Source organism: Mustela nigripes, chromosome 10 (genome assembly GCF_022355385.1).
Source record: "Mustela nigripes isolate SB6536 chromosome 10, MUSNIG.SB6536, whole genome shotgun sequence".
NCBI classification, from domain to species: Eukaryota; Metazoa; Chordata; class Mammalia; order Carnivora; family Mustelidae; genus Mustela; species Mustela nigripes.
Genome location: NC_081566.1, coordinates 20,382,842 through 20,398,251, shown reverse-complemented (window position 1 = coordinate 20,398,251; position 15,410 = coordinate 20,382,842). Strand labels below are relative to the sequence as shown.

The window sequence follows — 15,410 nt, the reverse complement described above, 5'->3', positions numbered from 1 at the left end:
TTCTCTTATTCTCATAGGTGAAATGTAAGAGTGTCTTTTTTTTTTTTTAAGATTTATTTATTTACTTGAGAGAGAGAGAACGGGGAGGGGCAGCGGGAAAGGGAGAGAGAGTTTTTTATTTTTATTTTTTTTAAGATTTTATTTATTTATTTGACAGATCACAGGTAGACAGAGAGGCAGGCAGAGGGAGGAAGGAAAGCAGGCTCTCTGCTGAGCAGAGAGCCCGATGTGGGACTCGATCCCAGGACCCTGAGATCATGACCTGAGCTGAAGGCAGAGGCTTTAACCCACTGAGCCACCCAGGCGCCCTAGGGAGAGAGAGTCTTAAGCAGATTCCTTGCTGAGTGCAGAGCCGGACATGGGGTTTGATCTCAGGACCCTGAGATCATGACCTGAACCGAAACCAAGAGTCAGACACTTAAAGGACCGTGCCACCGAGGCGCTCCAAGGATCTTTTTAATATCATTCTACTTTGACATTCATATTAAATCCTGCTGCTGTACCTGCTCTCATCTCTATAATCCGTGCTTGCAGCAAATGTTGGCCGGACAGACGTATCAATGATCATAGAACATCCAGTTTCAAGTCTTTGCCAAGGCTCCCTTGTTCTTTTATTATTATAACTTAATCATTTTCTTGGGCGCCTGGGTGGCTCAGTGGGTTAAGCCGCTGCCTTTGGCTCAGGTCATGATCTCAGGGTCCTGGGATCGAGTCCCACATCAGTCTCTCTGCCTGCTTCCCCTTCTCTCTCTCTGCCTACTTGTGATCTCTCTCTCTCTCTCTGTCAAATAAATAAATGAATAAAATATTAAAAAAAAAACTTAATCATTTTCTTGTCATTGTATCCTGAGATTTTCTTCATTTTTTTGTGTGTGTGTTTCTGATACTCCATTCCGGAATTTAATGATGATGTAGTTAATGCTCTTGAGGACTGGGCTGCTCCCTACAGGACGCTGACCCACCCCGTAGAATAAGGCCGTGAGACCATGCGACCCCAACAGTAACTCCTTCCTTGCCTTTTCTGTTTCTTCAACGGCCGTCTTTACTTTACTGATAGCTGCTGCTTTGCTGTCTGTCAGATAGTCGTACATATTTTCTCTGTCTAGAAAGTCTGGAAAGACTTGCTCTTTTTTTCAACTAATCTATTTGTTTACTCCTGTGCCAATAATAAAAGTTTGCTGTTTTGAATGTATTTTGATACCTGATAAGGCAACTCCCTTCTCACTAGTTCTTTTCAAAATTTCTTGACTTCTCTTCGATATATATTCTTCCATAAGAACTTCCAAATAATTCTATCTGGTCCCAAAAGAAAAAAAAAAAATAGTAGAAATGGGGTTCATTTTGGAATTGTGTAGTTGTATGCTTTATATATAAGTAGAAAGTTTTACTATCTGTAAATGTAATCTGGTCTTATTGTATGTTTTTATTAACATTTTATGGTATTAAGTAATGTAGGTCTCATATCTTTCATAGCAATTCTAATCATTTTATAGTTTTAATTTTTATTATGAAAAGGGTACTTAACTTTATTTCTAACTTGTTTTTACTATAGAGAGGTTATTTGCCTATTTTATTTTTACCCTTCTTTTCAAGTTCTTATATTATCTTAATGTTATTTTTAAAAAATTTAGAGTTGCTTTGAGTTTAAATATACAACACACTCTAAAAATACAATTTGATCTATTCTTTTCCTATATTTATACCGACTTCTGTTTTCTTATCCTGTTGTTTTAGCTAGATTTCCAGAATCTATTGCATAATCTGTAGCCGTAGGGTAATTTTTTGCCAAAAGCACAATTTTTATTACTAGATCAGACAGTACTACATCTTTTCCTATACTTCTAAACCAGATTAATACAATCTAGAAAAAACCCTGAAGGTTTTTCTTTTTGTTTTCCCTTGAACTTAGGGTAGCCTATTGTAAGTGAGCGGCCAGCTCCTGTTTTCTCTGCTTTGGTCCCCACCGTGATTTTCCCGATTGTTGGATTAAAGTATACCTTTTCCACAGCTTAGAAGAGAGAGAGTGTGGGGACTCCCCAGCTCCCGCGAACTTAAACTTCCCTAGTCAGGGAATCCTTCATCAGGGTGTACATAAACGCACCTGTCTGTACCTTCCCGCATGCCTGTTTCCTTTAGTTTTTCCGGCTTCAGAGTATGTCCCATGTTCCCTCCCTTCCTTGACTCATTAACTCTACTGACCTTTTAAATCTCAGCTCAGTGTCACTTTCTGAAGGAAACCCTCGGCTCTCCTTACTCTTTCCTATTCTCTGTAAGCTTTCCTAGCAACATAAAACATGTCATAGTTATGCTTTTCCATTGATTTTGTGTAATTATTTGTAAATGTTTTCCCCACCTGGACTGAAAGATCCATGAGGGCAGGTCTGGTGTTTGGCTTTTGCCTCACGTTATCACCTTGCACAGTGCCTGCCGCACTGAGAGGGGCCCCTCAGGACCCACGAGCTCACTGCCTGCAGAGACGGGGAGCACACGGCAGGGGCCATCAGTGTGAGTCCCGCACTGTCTCGTGGGAGCCCTGAACAGAAGGTCTCTAGCAGTTTCACTGTATCTTCAATACAAGAGGTTTAACCTCTTCTTCAGCCTCCCAGTGGATTTTTAAATGATACCTTCTAATTCATAGACCTACAATAATGAAATACAATAAATAATCTGTTCTTGCTTGTCTTTGTGAAAATATTTTATCTAACCACATTAGTACCCTCAAATCCATAGTGTTGAATTATCTGCATTTTCATGGCTTACTGAGTGGAATTTCACTTTCCAAAAGAGTATTATCTTAAAACATACTGATAAGTGCTGTTTAAAATTTATTCTGTTTCATGTGTTCTCATGTACAAGCTTTTCTGAATTTAGATATTTAACAATAAGTTTTAGACATCTAGTGCAAATTTATATGCATTTTAGCAGTATTATTTAGTGTGTTTCTTGGCACAACTAACCCCCATTGAAGGCAGTCTAGATGATGACTAGAGTCATCCTTTCGGTTTGAAAGTTTTGTCGAATTGTGCAAAATGCATATAAAAGAAAAATGTGGTTACATTATTATTCGAAGGCAGTACTTTTACCCTTCAATGTTAATATTCACTGTTTTGCATTAATGTGCTTTTCTTTTTCTTTTATTTCTTCATTTTATTGTGAAAACCAGTATGCTCTTAAAACTGCCATAGTAAATATTTTGAGTGGGAAAGTAGCATGAAGCTTCTTTCTTTCACATACAGATCCCGACATGGAGAGTGAAGAACAGCCATCCTCTGAAAACGATTCTCAGGATCAGAGTGCTGAACAGATTACGCCAAGTTCTCAGGAGGTTGATTTGGTTGATCAAGAGTCTCCTGAGGAAAGTTCTCTAAACTCAGAACCAGAATCATCATCTCCAGCAGATACGGACAATGCTGCAAGCGTTTCTGCTTCTGAACAGAATTCTAACCCCATGGAGAACCATGAGACTACAAGTCTTGATGGTGAATGTACAGATTTAGATAACCAACTCCAGGAACAATCAGAAACTGAGGAAGATTCCAATCCTAATGTTAGCTGGGGTAAAAAGGTCCAGCCTATAGACTCCATATTAGCAGACTGGAATGAAGATATAGAAGCATTTGAAATGATGGAGAAAGATGAACTATGACTCACTAAAGAATCCGGTGGTAGGTATTTAAAAAGAAAAGGCAAACTGTGGTTCACAGACACCCTGATACTAAGCAGGCTCTCTAGTGGGAGTCTTTGAGGATGCTGATGAGTAACCACGTTCTGACTGAGATGGTGGTCATAGGAGCCTGGAGCATGCTGCGTTAGAGCTGACCTTGCTTAAAACCGTCCCATCCAGAATGGAAACTCACAGTCCCTTCCCCACCCTGACTCCCGCCTGGGACAGCGTCACACCACCCTGCAGCCCCTCAGGCCGGGAAAGGATAGCTGGGCATTCCTAGGAGCCAAATTGCTGTGCAGTCTCTGGATAGACAAGAAATAAATTCAGTTGATGGTGGAGTGGAGAATAGGAATTTGTTAGCTTTCTAGTTAAAGGAAGCTTGACTTTCCTCGTTTTGGGGGTTAGAGGCTCTTTTGGGAAAATACATATGAGCATTGTGGGCATTCTGGTTTTGCTGCCTTCACAAAAACACTCAGAGTGACCCGAGTGGTCACGAAGCAGATGCGTTTATGATGAAAACGGGCTTTGCTCATCACTTCCACTTGCTTCATCGTGAAACAAATGATCAAGATGACTTGGTTTTTTTCCTCTCTTAACAGTGTCCTTTTTGTTTAAACCAAAGGTGAACCCAGTGTACTTTTCTCAGTGAGTTCTCTGCATAAAGTTAATCATTGGGACCAGGTAAAAAGGTCATATAATATATTATGGAAATTGGTTACTTAATACTTAGGAAAAATGGAACAAGGGAGAAACTATAATGTAATATGAACTTGCCATTGGGCCTTCCGTAGGGAGAGCCATGACTACTCTGAAATGGAACTTAAAGTTCTATCCTTGTCGGGTAAATTATAAATCTTTGCCGGTTCATTTCTCTTAGAGGAAATGAACCTCTAGCCATCAGCCTTACTCCATCCCATGTTTAGTATGCAGTTTGAGCCACAAGGGCCATACCGCCAATAGCTGAATACATTTTGTTCCATTTTTCTATTTTAGGGAGCCATAATGAAACTGTGGTAGTGATCTAAAAATCCTAGGGAAACTACTATTTTTCTTCTTTGAAACTATAGTTTCTAAAGACGCACCTAAGGAATCTGTCACATTTTCTGTTGAATCATGGTTTTTGAGGTTTTTTTTTTTAACTTTTCTTTTCTTTTTTTTTTTTTAACAGATATTCCTTTTGATATGGACTTGAAAAGTAATCTATGGTAACCTGTGTAAGAAGCATACACAGTGGCAACTAACATATAGCCATATAGCTTAATGAGAATTTATTTTCCCTTTTTTTTTGGTGGCATTTAAGTTTTAAAATCTGTTCTTGATACCCTGTAGACAGCCCTGTAATTGAAATCATGGTTTTATTCATTTTATTTATTTATTTTTAAACTTACTAAATCAGTTCTAAAGGAATATTTGTGAGACTTAATTTTCTTTCTCTTTACCGTGACATTACATATTAATTTTTTCTTAAAACACAGTTTTGAGGTACTGATGAACTTAAACTGTATGGGGAGCTGTTAAACTGTATGGAGAGCAGTGCTGTATTGTAGTTATGTATATTCGTGTACAGTATGTCTTAGATCCCAAGTAAACATAATCTTTTCTAAGGGGATAAATAGCTGCTTTCAAAAATTCCAGCTAAATATAATTGGGTCAATGAATAATAAAACTAATAGAGAATTCACGTTTTAGGGGGAGGGCGGGGAAGAGTAGTAGAATAAGACCTTTATTGGCCCTTAATTAAACCTGACACTAAAATGGATATTTTAGTCTTTCTGCATGTGAAATTTGGTGTAAGAAGATAGAACTATAATACATACAGTATACGGAAGGATAGACATAGTGCTTTGTTCATATTAATTGCAAAGCTGCCAAAATAGCTGAAGCTTAATTACTTGACTTGCCTTGATTTATAGGACTGGGGCTTGCAGAAAAGGAGCAGATGTTCCTCTAAGACTTTGATTCCAGAAGCCTTATATACATTGATTTGATTTTGTATTTGTAGCTCAGAGCCATTGTTGTCTAAATTCAACTTTTCTAAGTTAACAAAACAACGTGGTTTTTTCCCCCAGCAAAGATCTCAAGGTATACGAGAGCCTCCTTATTACTTTCCCTGCCCTTGGCCATTAGGGCGAGTTCTTGCCGTTCCTTGACGTCTAGAAGCAGATTGTTCACTTTTTTTTATAAAAGTGAATCCTTTTAAAATATGTCTTTTATAACAAGTTATACTTAACACCCAGAAGGAATCATATTTGATTTTTCCCTATTTGAGAAGGTGTAATGTTCAGCTTCAGAACTCCCAATGTTATCATTAACAACACATTCTTATTTGATGTACTGCCATGAAGTTGTTTTTTGAGTTCATTAAAAAATTCCAACAGCATTAGGTGGGTTTTTTTTTTTTTTTGAATGTTTTGTTTTTTAAATACCTTTGATAGACGTTTTATTTACTTCCTGAATATTCAGGGGATTCTATGAGACCCTGAATTTTAGAAACATCTGGTCTACCTCAGTTAAATGTTGACTGCATAGAAACAGAGCTGAAGTGATCACCACAGCCATAAAATTGTTGGACTAAGAAGGATTTATACAATGTTTACAAACCTGGAATCAAGTAAGGATTTTATCTGAAAGTGAAAAATTAGATATTAGAGCAAGTATTTAATTCAGGTATTTTCAAGTTTTAAAACTTAACTTGTTTACCTAACTAAAAAATAGCTGTCGCTTTTTCTGCTTATGAAAGTCTATTAAAATGATACACCCTGATTTGCAATAATTTTCCCATAAAGTAGGTGTGACAGAATTGTAATTTACTGGATATGTTTAGGATGGGATATTTTGTTGGGTAGGTTTTGTTTTTTTTCTTTTCTTTTTAACCTTTAATAGGCTTCCAACAATAATATAACTGTTGTTTCAGAACAAATTGTTTTTTGACATTATACTTTCCCCTTTTTCTTCACAGTATTAGAGAGTAAAATGAAAAATTGTGCACTCTCTGGTTTTAATTTCTAATTAATTATTCTTTTGAGAATTTCTTTAAAATTTAAATTACCATCATAGCCCTTTTTACAATAAAACCAGCATTTGTTCTCTCACCAAACCCCATGCCAGATTCATCATAAAGGAAGCTCAGCATAATTAATTCAGATAGTGCTTATAATTTTGGAAGCGGGCGGTGGGGGGGGAGCTGATTTATTAAATATTTCAACCGGTCGTTTTATGCACAAGGCTTCAGTCAGAACATAGAAAAAAAAACATTCTGTGAATGAAATATTGTATGTTCAGATTTTATAAAAGACATTTTTAAAAGCCCAATTTACAGCCGTATATTTTCTTATGATGTAATTTATGAAAAAGATGTCTGTACTAACAGGTGCTGTAACACTACTGTTGTTGGATTTTGTTGTTTGGTGATAAATGTATACAATATTTCTAAGGGAAACTATGTACTGTGATGTAAAAGTCTGGGCAAAATGTATATAATCCTTGTATATAATTGTGTATTTGATTATAATTACTGATTGTAAAGATTTAATAAAATGTGTAAATATTCTGGTCTAGTTTTAATTTGGATTTACAGCATCACTTTGCCTATCTTTATACTTTGGTATCTTTTTTTTTTTTAAGGTTTTTCTTTTTTTTAAAGATTTTTATTTATTTATTTGACAGGCAGAGATTACAAGTAGGCAGAGAGGCAGGCAGAGAGAGAGGAGGAAGCAGACTCCCTGCTGAGTGGAGAGCCCGATGTGGGGCTCGATCCCCGGACTCTGGGATCATGACCCGAGCCAAAGGCAGAGGCCTTAACCCACTGAGCGACCCAGGCGCCCCTATACTTTGGTATTTTTTTTTTTTTTTAAGATTTTATTTATTTGTTTGTCAGAGAGAGAGCGAGAGCGAGCACAGGCAAACAGAGTGGAAGGCAGAGTCAGAGGGAGAAGCAGGCTCCCTGCGGAGCAAGGAGCCTGATGTGGGACTCGATCCCAGGACGCTGGGATCATGACCTGAGCCGAAGGCAGCTGCTTAACCAACTGAGCCACCCAGGCGTCCCTACTTTGGTATCTTTTTAAAAAATTTTTTCACCAGTCTGTCTTCCCTTTAATTTTCTTTTTACCCCAGGGGGGCAAATCGGGATAGTTTAGGGTATAGAAACAAGCACTGAAGAGTTCCACAACTCAAATAGTGCCAAGGACCCTCAGAGCAGAGATGAGTTAATAATTCATAGTGTCAATATTGGTGACATGTTTATATTTTGAGTTTACTTAATAAAATCTTTGGCTGTTGTCATCCAAAGTCAACGTAGCCTCTCCTGTTAATTCCAGTGAGGCCACTTCCTTTTATTTATCTATTTATTTATTTATTTTTAAAGATTTATTTATTTATTTGACAGAGATTGCAAGTAGGCAGAGTGGCAGGCAGAGAGAGGGGGAAGCAGGCTCCCCGCCAAGCAGAGAGCCCGATGCGGGGCTCAATCCCAGGACCCTGGGATCATGACCTGAGCCAAAGGCAGAGGTTTTAACCCACTGAGCCAGCCAGGTGCCCCTGGGGCCGCTTCCTTTTAGCAGCCACTTTCAGATCCTGGGATACTGTGCTGCTCATGTGTACCGTTCCAGAGTTTCTGAGCTCGGACCCCTGAAAGGCCTAATCGTAATTACTATTATCTATTGATAATTGCTTTCGTTAATGATGAGTAAATTGCAACCGGAAGTTCTAAGCATCTCAAAGCCCCACATTTAGTGACGGGCAATGGGAGGGGCTCTCTGGTCTATCTCCTGAGCCCACGCTCCTTTCAGCGCACCTTCTCCATTTCTCTGTCTTCAGCCCTTCTCACACCTCCGTTACAGTTTCGGCTCACCTTTCACTCAGCCACTACCTTCCCACCTGACCACTTTCTTCCCATTTGGGGTTAAAGTTTAGAAATGGTAGCATCCATTCTCAGGGTCTCCGGACACGAACTCTGGTGTCAGCCTTCCTGTATTCCCCGAGGACAGAACCACACTATTTCAGCAAGAGTTTAAAGGATCTAATAGTATCTCTTGGAAGATTTCAAAGGGGAGGTTGCCCTTCTTTCCTGGGTAAAGTAAGTTTAAGAGTTCTCTCTACTAAGAGAAGCTAAGAATTGTGAGGGTTGAGAATAGTGTCAGCATCTACCAGCGAGTCAAGTTTAGAGTTCCCAAAGCTTTGCTCTTGATTTACTCTAATAAGCCTGGAGGTCTGTAGTGTTCATCTTCAGTGAAGAAGTAATGATAGACCCTTGAGGATTCTCTTAGTTCATAAAAGAACATACTTGTCGGGTTCCTGGATGGCTTAGTGGGTTCTCCCTCTGCCTTTGGCTCAGGTCATGATCCCAGGGTCCTGGGCTCGAGCCCCGCATCGGGTTCCCTACTACCGGGAGCCTGCTTCGCTTCCTCTCTCTCTCTGCCTGCCTCTCTGCCTACTTGTGATCTCTGTCTGTCAAATAAATAAAATCTCTAAAACAAACAAACAAAACATACTTGTCATCCCAGATGACCGAAAAATGCTTAAGTCAGTGGCAAGATGGGAATATAATGCTAAATGAAGAAAAACCTGGGACTGTATATATACGATCTCAACTGTGTTGTATATGTAAAGAGAGACTCATTTATTCAGCAAAGACTTACTGAGCACCTCCTGTGTGCTAGGCCTTGTCTGGGGCAGTGGGCAACACATAGAAAAGGTGGGAGATAAAGTAGTAATCTGATAATGTGTTGATGAACAAAAACTCACAGTGAGAGAGGATAGTGATGGAAACCAGCATAGTAAAAGAATTCTCTTAACTAGCCAAAATATTAACAGTGGTTGTCTCTGGATTGTAGGCAGTTTCTATCTGTTTACTTATAACTTTCTGTGTTTTCATCAGTTTACAAGATGAGTAAGATTTTAAGAATAAAAACAGCCTGGGTCAGGTCAAGGATAAAAGGGAGAAAGAGAAATACCACATCCGAACCCTACCATCTTGAGCTTCTGCACAATTCAAGTTCCTGATGTGCCCCGGAGCTGTCATGGACACAAGCCGGGAAGGACTCCAGAAGAGGCCGGCCCAATTACGCTGCTTTGGCAAATGGATTGTTTTGAATTAAAGTTACTCAAGAAACAGCCAGTGTGAAAAGGACACTCTGGCCTTCCTTTGTTCCCTGAAAAGAGGAAATAAACCTGCCACATGAAAGGGACCATCCCTGTCCCAGGAGGCTGGAGGCATCCTTATCACCAGAGCGGGACGGAGAGGGCCATTTAGCAAACCTTGTTACTTGCTCACTAATTTGCTACACCAACTCCAAACCCTTTTGTCTTGCTGATTTTTCACAAATGTATTACTTCCTTGTCTGAAAAGGGTGACAAAGCTGCCTGCTTTGGTCTCTTCTTTGAATCTTGTATTTTTACGGGCTCCCTTACATAGAAGATTAAATTTGCTTTTCTTTTGTTAATCTGTCTTAGGTCAATTTAGTGACTAGATCCACCGAAGAACTCGGAAGGGAGGAAGGGAAGAGCTTTTCTCCTTTCCAACAGCATAGAGCTGGGACTCAAAAGACTGCTCCGGAGGATTCTGTGGACTGGGGAGAAGAGAAGAGGCTCTAAAACAGGGCCCTGAGCTAGCTGGCGTTCTAGACAACAGGAGCCAGGGCTTGTATGGAATGTAACCGGGCAGGTGGCGAAGGAGGAGGGAAAGGACGACAGAGCAGTGTTACAAAAACCAGAAGAAAAGATTATTTCAAGGAGAAAATTGGCAAATAATCTGAACCCCCCCCAAAAAAAAGTTGGTGCCAGCAAACTCACTACACAAGAATGTGGTTCAGTGTGGTCCTGTTGTCTAATATTTTTAAAAAGCCAAGAAAACTAGGTGAGATTTCATCTTAAACGCCGTTCAGGTTGAAACAGATGAGACAAGAAAGACCTCCAGCGTGCAACCCCTGCGCTGGCAGACCCTTGTCTCCCCAGTGTGGGGAGAAGACTCCTCCATTCTCAAGGTACCATTCCCCAAGCTCTCGCTCGAGACTTACTGTGGAGACGAAAGGCCGCCTCCAACTGTTGAGATTTTCTAGGTTAATCTTTCAAATGGTGGTGATACAGCTTTCCAAACATTATTGGTTTAATCAAGCAGGTCAATGGGGAGAAAAAGCCTCATCCATTCACTTGCCTACAATCTAATGTCAACCATGGACACCTTCTTTGGTATGAGGCCATGCAAGTTCCTCTTCTCAAATCCAGTTCAGATGTCCACTCCACCAACATGTCTGGCCAGACTACTGCCTCAGCTTCACCCCAGCACCTTCCTTCTGTGGTTCTGGGGGGTTCCCTGACTCGCACCCAGGATACATCTGTAAGCTTCTGCTCAACCCTACAGTGATTCCTTCAAGTTCCAGCAAAGATCTGAGAGATCTGGTCTAGTCACCTCCTCTTCACAGGCAGGGTGATGCCTAAGGCCCTCTTTGTAGAGCTTATCATAAAAAGAGCTGCCACTTTCTGAGTCTTCACCAGGCCTCAACAGATACTGGGCACTCTGTATCGGAGTCCTTCCCTATAGGACAACCTCGTGAGATGTCTGTAATTTCATTTTCCAGATCAGGAAGAAGAAGTTTCAGCAAAGTTGACCGGCTTGCCAGAAAGGACAGACCCAGTTAGAGGGGGCTGGAATTTGAGACTAGATTGATCTAAATCAGATTGCTGCACAGACGTTGTCAAACAAGGCTGCATCGGGGATTCTTATAAACAACTAGCTGGCCAACCAGCCAGCCACTACAAAGATCTGGAAATTGAAGGTACTTTGCACTTACCAAAGATGTGGGAATAGGAGAATGGGCTGCTTTTGGATTCAAGCCTTATGGTCTTTGCGCCAGAAGATATTTATTAGAAACGTGTCGAAAGGCTGGGGTGGTGTGTATCCCTCTTTCCAAGGTAATTACCAGTTTCTCTGATCTTTGGCTCAAACATATTATCATCCCTAGTCAGAAGGGCCAGACCTGGGAGACATGTCTGAACCACACCAAAAAACCACACAAGTGGGTTTACCATCGCATCACTGGACTGGGAATTCCTGGAGAAGACAGAAAAGTTGGCCTATTCCTCTTCTCCTCACCTAGATCAGCACCTGACTGCTGAAAAGCCCTCACTGAACACTTCTGGAGTGAAAGGGGAAAAAAACAAAAACAAAAACAAAAAAACTGGTTTTGAACAAAGGCACAAACAAAAAGAGCTAGGATTCGCAATCACCAAGAAATGTCAAAGACATGATGCACAGGCTTTGAAGACGGTGGTATGAAGATAATCCTACACTATTTTTTTGTTGGAAGCAGACATTGGGGGGAACACAACCCATGCAGTGATCTCAGAGTTTTAGGGCTAAAAGAATTCTGTTTCCTTTCCATCACTGATTCTCCTTGTTGGACAGAAAAGAAAACAGAACCCAGAGCGGGGCGTGACCTGACCAAGGTCACATACGAGGCTTGATCACCTCTTTAGGGTCTGATGCACCTGTTTCAAAGTCATTCCCCTGCCTCAGGGCCTTGGTACCCCCATTCCTCTGCAAGTTAACATTTAGCCAGTGGGACGATGACTAACTTCAGAGCTGCCCCTGAGGTGCCTTTGCAAAACACCAGGACGTCCCTGAACGTGCTTTAAAAGCTACTGACTCAGATAATTTATTATTTGTTATTTAAACGTTCAGCACCTTCAAGCAAAAGTGTCCTTTAATTCCCTGAAAACGGGCCATTCTCATTGTCAGCGTTTATTCTTCTCTTCCTTTCCTGATGAATAAACCCATTAATGAAAGAATACGCTGTGTACTTTCTTTTGTTCTGTTATTCATCTGAATTAATGTGTGTGGGCAAAGCTCAAACGGTGAGACCAAGATACAGATCTTTTGCCTGGTGGGCCCTCTTGTGGGTCGCAAACCTAGCAGTTCCCCAGGTTTCTTTCTGGGGTTGGCCGAAAACGGTTCTCTTTTGACCCAAAATGACTGAACTGAAATTTCTAAATTTGAAACTCTGAGTAAGATACAGAACTACAATGATAAACAACCTGTTAGTATTTGTTCTGGTAAAGCAATAAGGGAGAATTCTAGCCTAATGAAGTCAGAGACATCGCGTCTTCAGCCAGGATTTTCTAAACCCCGGTAATGTTCGCTAATAGCTTATAGTAAGAATGATCACTGATTGGATGTTTCCCATATACTTAGAATTTATAAAGCCATATGACACAGGTATCATTGTTATTCCCAATTATTCCCACCAATAGCAGTTGGGGTTTTTAACTCCAAGAAACATACTCTGGCTAAACAAAGCAGGGTGGTGGGGAGGCACTGGCGAGAGCATTCTCTTGGAGGATTCTAGCTGCGGCAACAGGGTTGCTGGGGGAGGGAAGAGGTTCTCAATGTGGAAGTTACAAGTATAGACTCTGAAGCCAGACTCTGGAGATTCGAACCGTGGCTCCTCCCCTTGCTCTATGTGACCTTCACCTGGGGGTCTCTGTTTCCTCATCTGTAAAGTGGGATTATTGATAGAACCTATTGTTAGTTCTTGTGTAAAGTGCCAGGTAAATGTGCTTTTACGTCCCTCCTATCCGCCGCTGCCCTCCCCTCCCCTCCCCTCCCCTCCCCAGGGACTGCTGTCCTTGAACTTCAACTATAAATTCTAACTATATTACCCAGTTCTGTGTCATCGCTAGCAGGAGCTTTGGCCAAGCGCTATGTCCTTGGACTTCTGATGGGTCTCCAGATGGAAAAGTGGGGAACTCCCTCCGCTTTTCCAACCAGAAGAAACAGACCTAATCATCTCTTTCTCTCAAGACAGCAGAAAAGTCCCCTTGGAACAATAGGAGCTTTCAAAGGCCATATTTCGGGGAGAAACAAAGGAGTGGCCTGGATTATTTATACAGGTCTTGTGCAACAGGAGACCAGAATAATAAATTAAATCTCGGAATGAAACAAACTACACACAGGGGAGTGGGGCATGTCCTGAGGACATCGGGTTTTGTCACTACCCCAAGAACTCCCAGGGGCAGACCTGCCAAGAGGGGGTGCTCACCAGCTGTCTGACACAGTCCCTAAAGCAGCCTCTGAACAACACCGGTTGGGGGGGGCGGGGGTGTTGCAGATGAGCCCGGCAGCAGCCCAGGCGGCCATTACCGGGGAGGACTTCTGTCACACAGAATGTGGGCTCTGGGGAGGGGGGCAGCCCACTGCCAGCGGGTCTGGGCTATGGAACCCCCATGTCTTTGCACAGACTCCAAAACTAGAGAAAGAGCCCTAAATTGTCAAAGAATTGTATGGGAGTGGAGGTGGGAGGGATAGGAGGGATGGGGAGGGGGATGGAGCTGGGGACAGATGGCGGGAGGAAGAAAAGAAGAAAGAGAAAAGTTGTAAAGGAAAAAGAAAGGCAATTATTTCAGGGCGCCTGGGTGGCTCAGTGGGTTAAGCCTCTGCCTTTGGCTCAGGTCATGATCTCAGGGTCCTGGGATCAAGCCCTGCTTCAGGGTCTCTGCTCAGCAGGGAGCCTGCTTCCTCCTCTCTGCCTGCCTTTCTGCCTGCTTGTCTGTCAAATAAATAAATAAAATCTTTAAAAAAAAGAAAGAAAGAAAGAAAGAAAGAAAGAAAGGCAATTATTTCAATGAAGTACTGACCTTACAAGGGAAAAAAGCACAAAGCCAATTTCCTGGGAGTTCTCACATCAGTATGAAAAAAGCCCATTGCACAACAGATCTCCCTGGAAAAGCAGGGGAAAGTGTCTCCTTCATGTAGCCTTGGGCCGCTCAGAGCCTTATAAATTCAGGCTGGGACATAATTTTTTCTTCGGTTCTTGAGAGTTGCATCTTTTTTATTGTTGTTTCTTTTTCTTTTTCCCTGCAGAAATTTTCTCTCTCACATAGAAGAACCAAAATTTCTTCCCAAAGTCCCTCATTCCCAGAACTTGCTTGGAAAATGTCTGTCTGATCTTGTAATGCAAAACCACTCGCTTGCCCTGTGACCTTGGCAAGTTACCTAACTTCTCTAGGACTTGGTTTTCTCCTCCATAGAGTATGGTTTCATCTACCCAGCAAGCTCTCCTCCGTTTTCTCTGTTTGGTGGGTCCGCCCGCAGGACTGACGCTATAGAAATAGAGGCTATCGGATTCGGTCTTGCTTTGGCAGCCTCTCCCGCAGCCGTGGGGTGAGTGAGGTCATGGCTTCAATTCTGTGAGCTGGAACTTTGAATTTGGGACAGGATCTCCTGGAATCTGTTCCCATGAGAGTGGTGGCAGCCACTATATTCAACACAGACATGGTGACAGTATTTGGGTCCAGAGACACTGGGAGGTCTATGTCCTGTATGTGTGTGTGTGTGTGTGTGTGTGTGTGTGTGTGTGTTGCTGAGGGACATACTTGTTTTCTACCCCTCATGCTTCTATGGGGAATATCCTCTCTAACCCTGCTTTGCTTCTCCATCCTTCTGGGTTGCTGAGTTGGAAGCCAACCTGCCTGTGGAAAACATGCTTCTTGCTTTACTTCTGTGCAGTCGAAGGACTCAGCCTCTGAGTGGAAGGGGAAGCCTGGGTTTTCCTGCTCTGCCAGTTCCTGGGCGGGTCAGTCTCCCTAATTCTGTGATGAGGTGTTAGTGTTTCTGCGTTAGTCCATTCATCTATTGCTTTTTTTAAGCTTAAGTTTATTTCAGAAAGAGATTTTTAAAGAAATTTACTTATTTATTTGAGAGAGAGAGAGCGCACAAGTGAGGGCAGGGGGAGAGAGAGAGAGGGATCAA

General features: G+C 41.7%; 1 protein-coding gene across 9 annotated transcripts in view; it reads left to right on the top strand.

Annotated features, from left to right (window-relative positions):
- EDEM3 (ER degradation enhancing alpha-mannosidase like protein 3) overlaps positions 1-12,420 on the top strand; it is a 78,831-nt gene extending 66,411 nt beyond the window's left edge. For 7 of the 9 annotated variants that reach the window (XM_059412772.1, XM_059412769.1, XM_059412767.1 and 4 more), the window contains one exon: positions 3,237-7,216. In XM_059412772.1, coding sequence (XP_059268755.1) covers positions 3,237-3,646 — 410 coding nt within the window. In that variant the 3' untranslated portion in view covers positions 3,647-7,216. Of the gene's footprint in view, positions 1-3,236; positions 7,217-10,117 lie in introns of those variants that run through there. The other 2 variants (XM_059412766.1, XM_059412765.1) reach the window with 2 other exon arrangements.
- Positions 12,421-15,410: the final 2,990 nt, after the last annotated feature.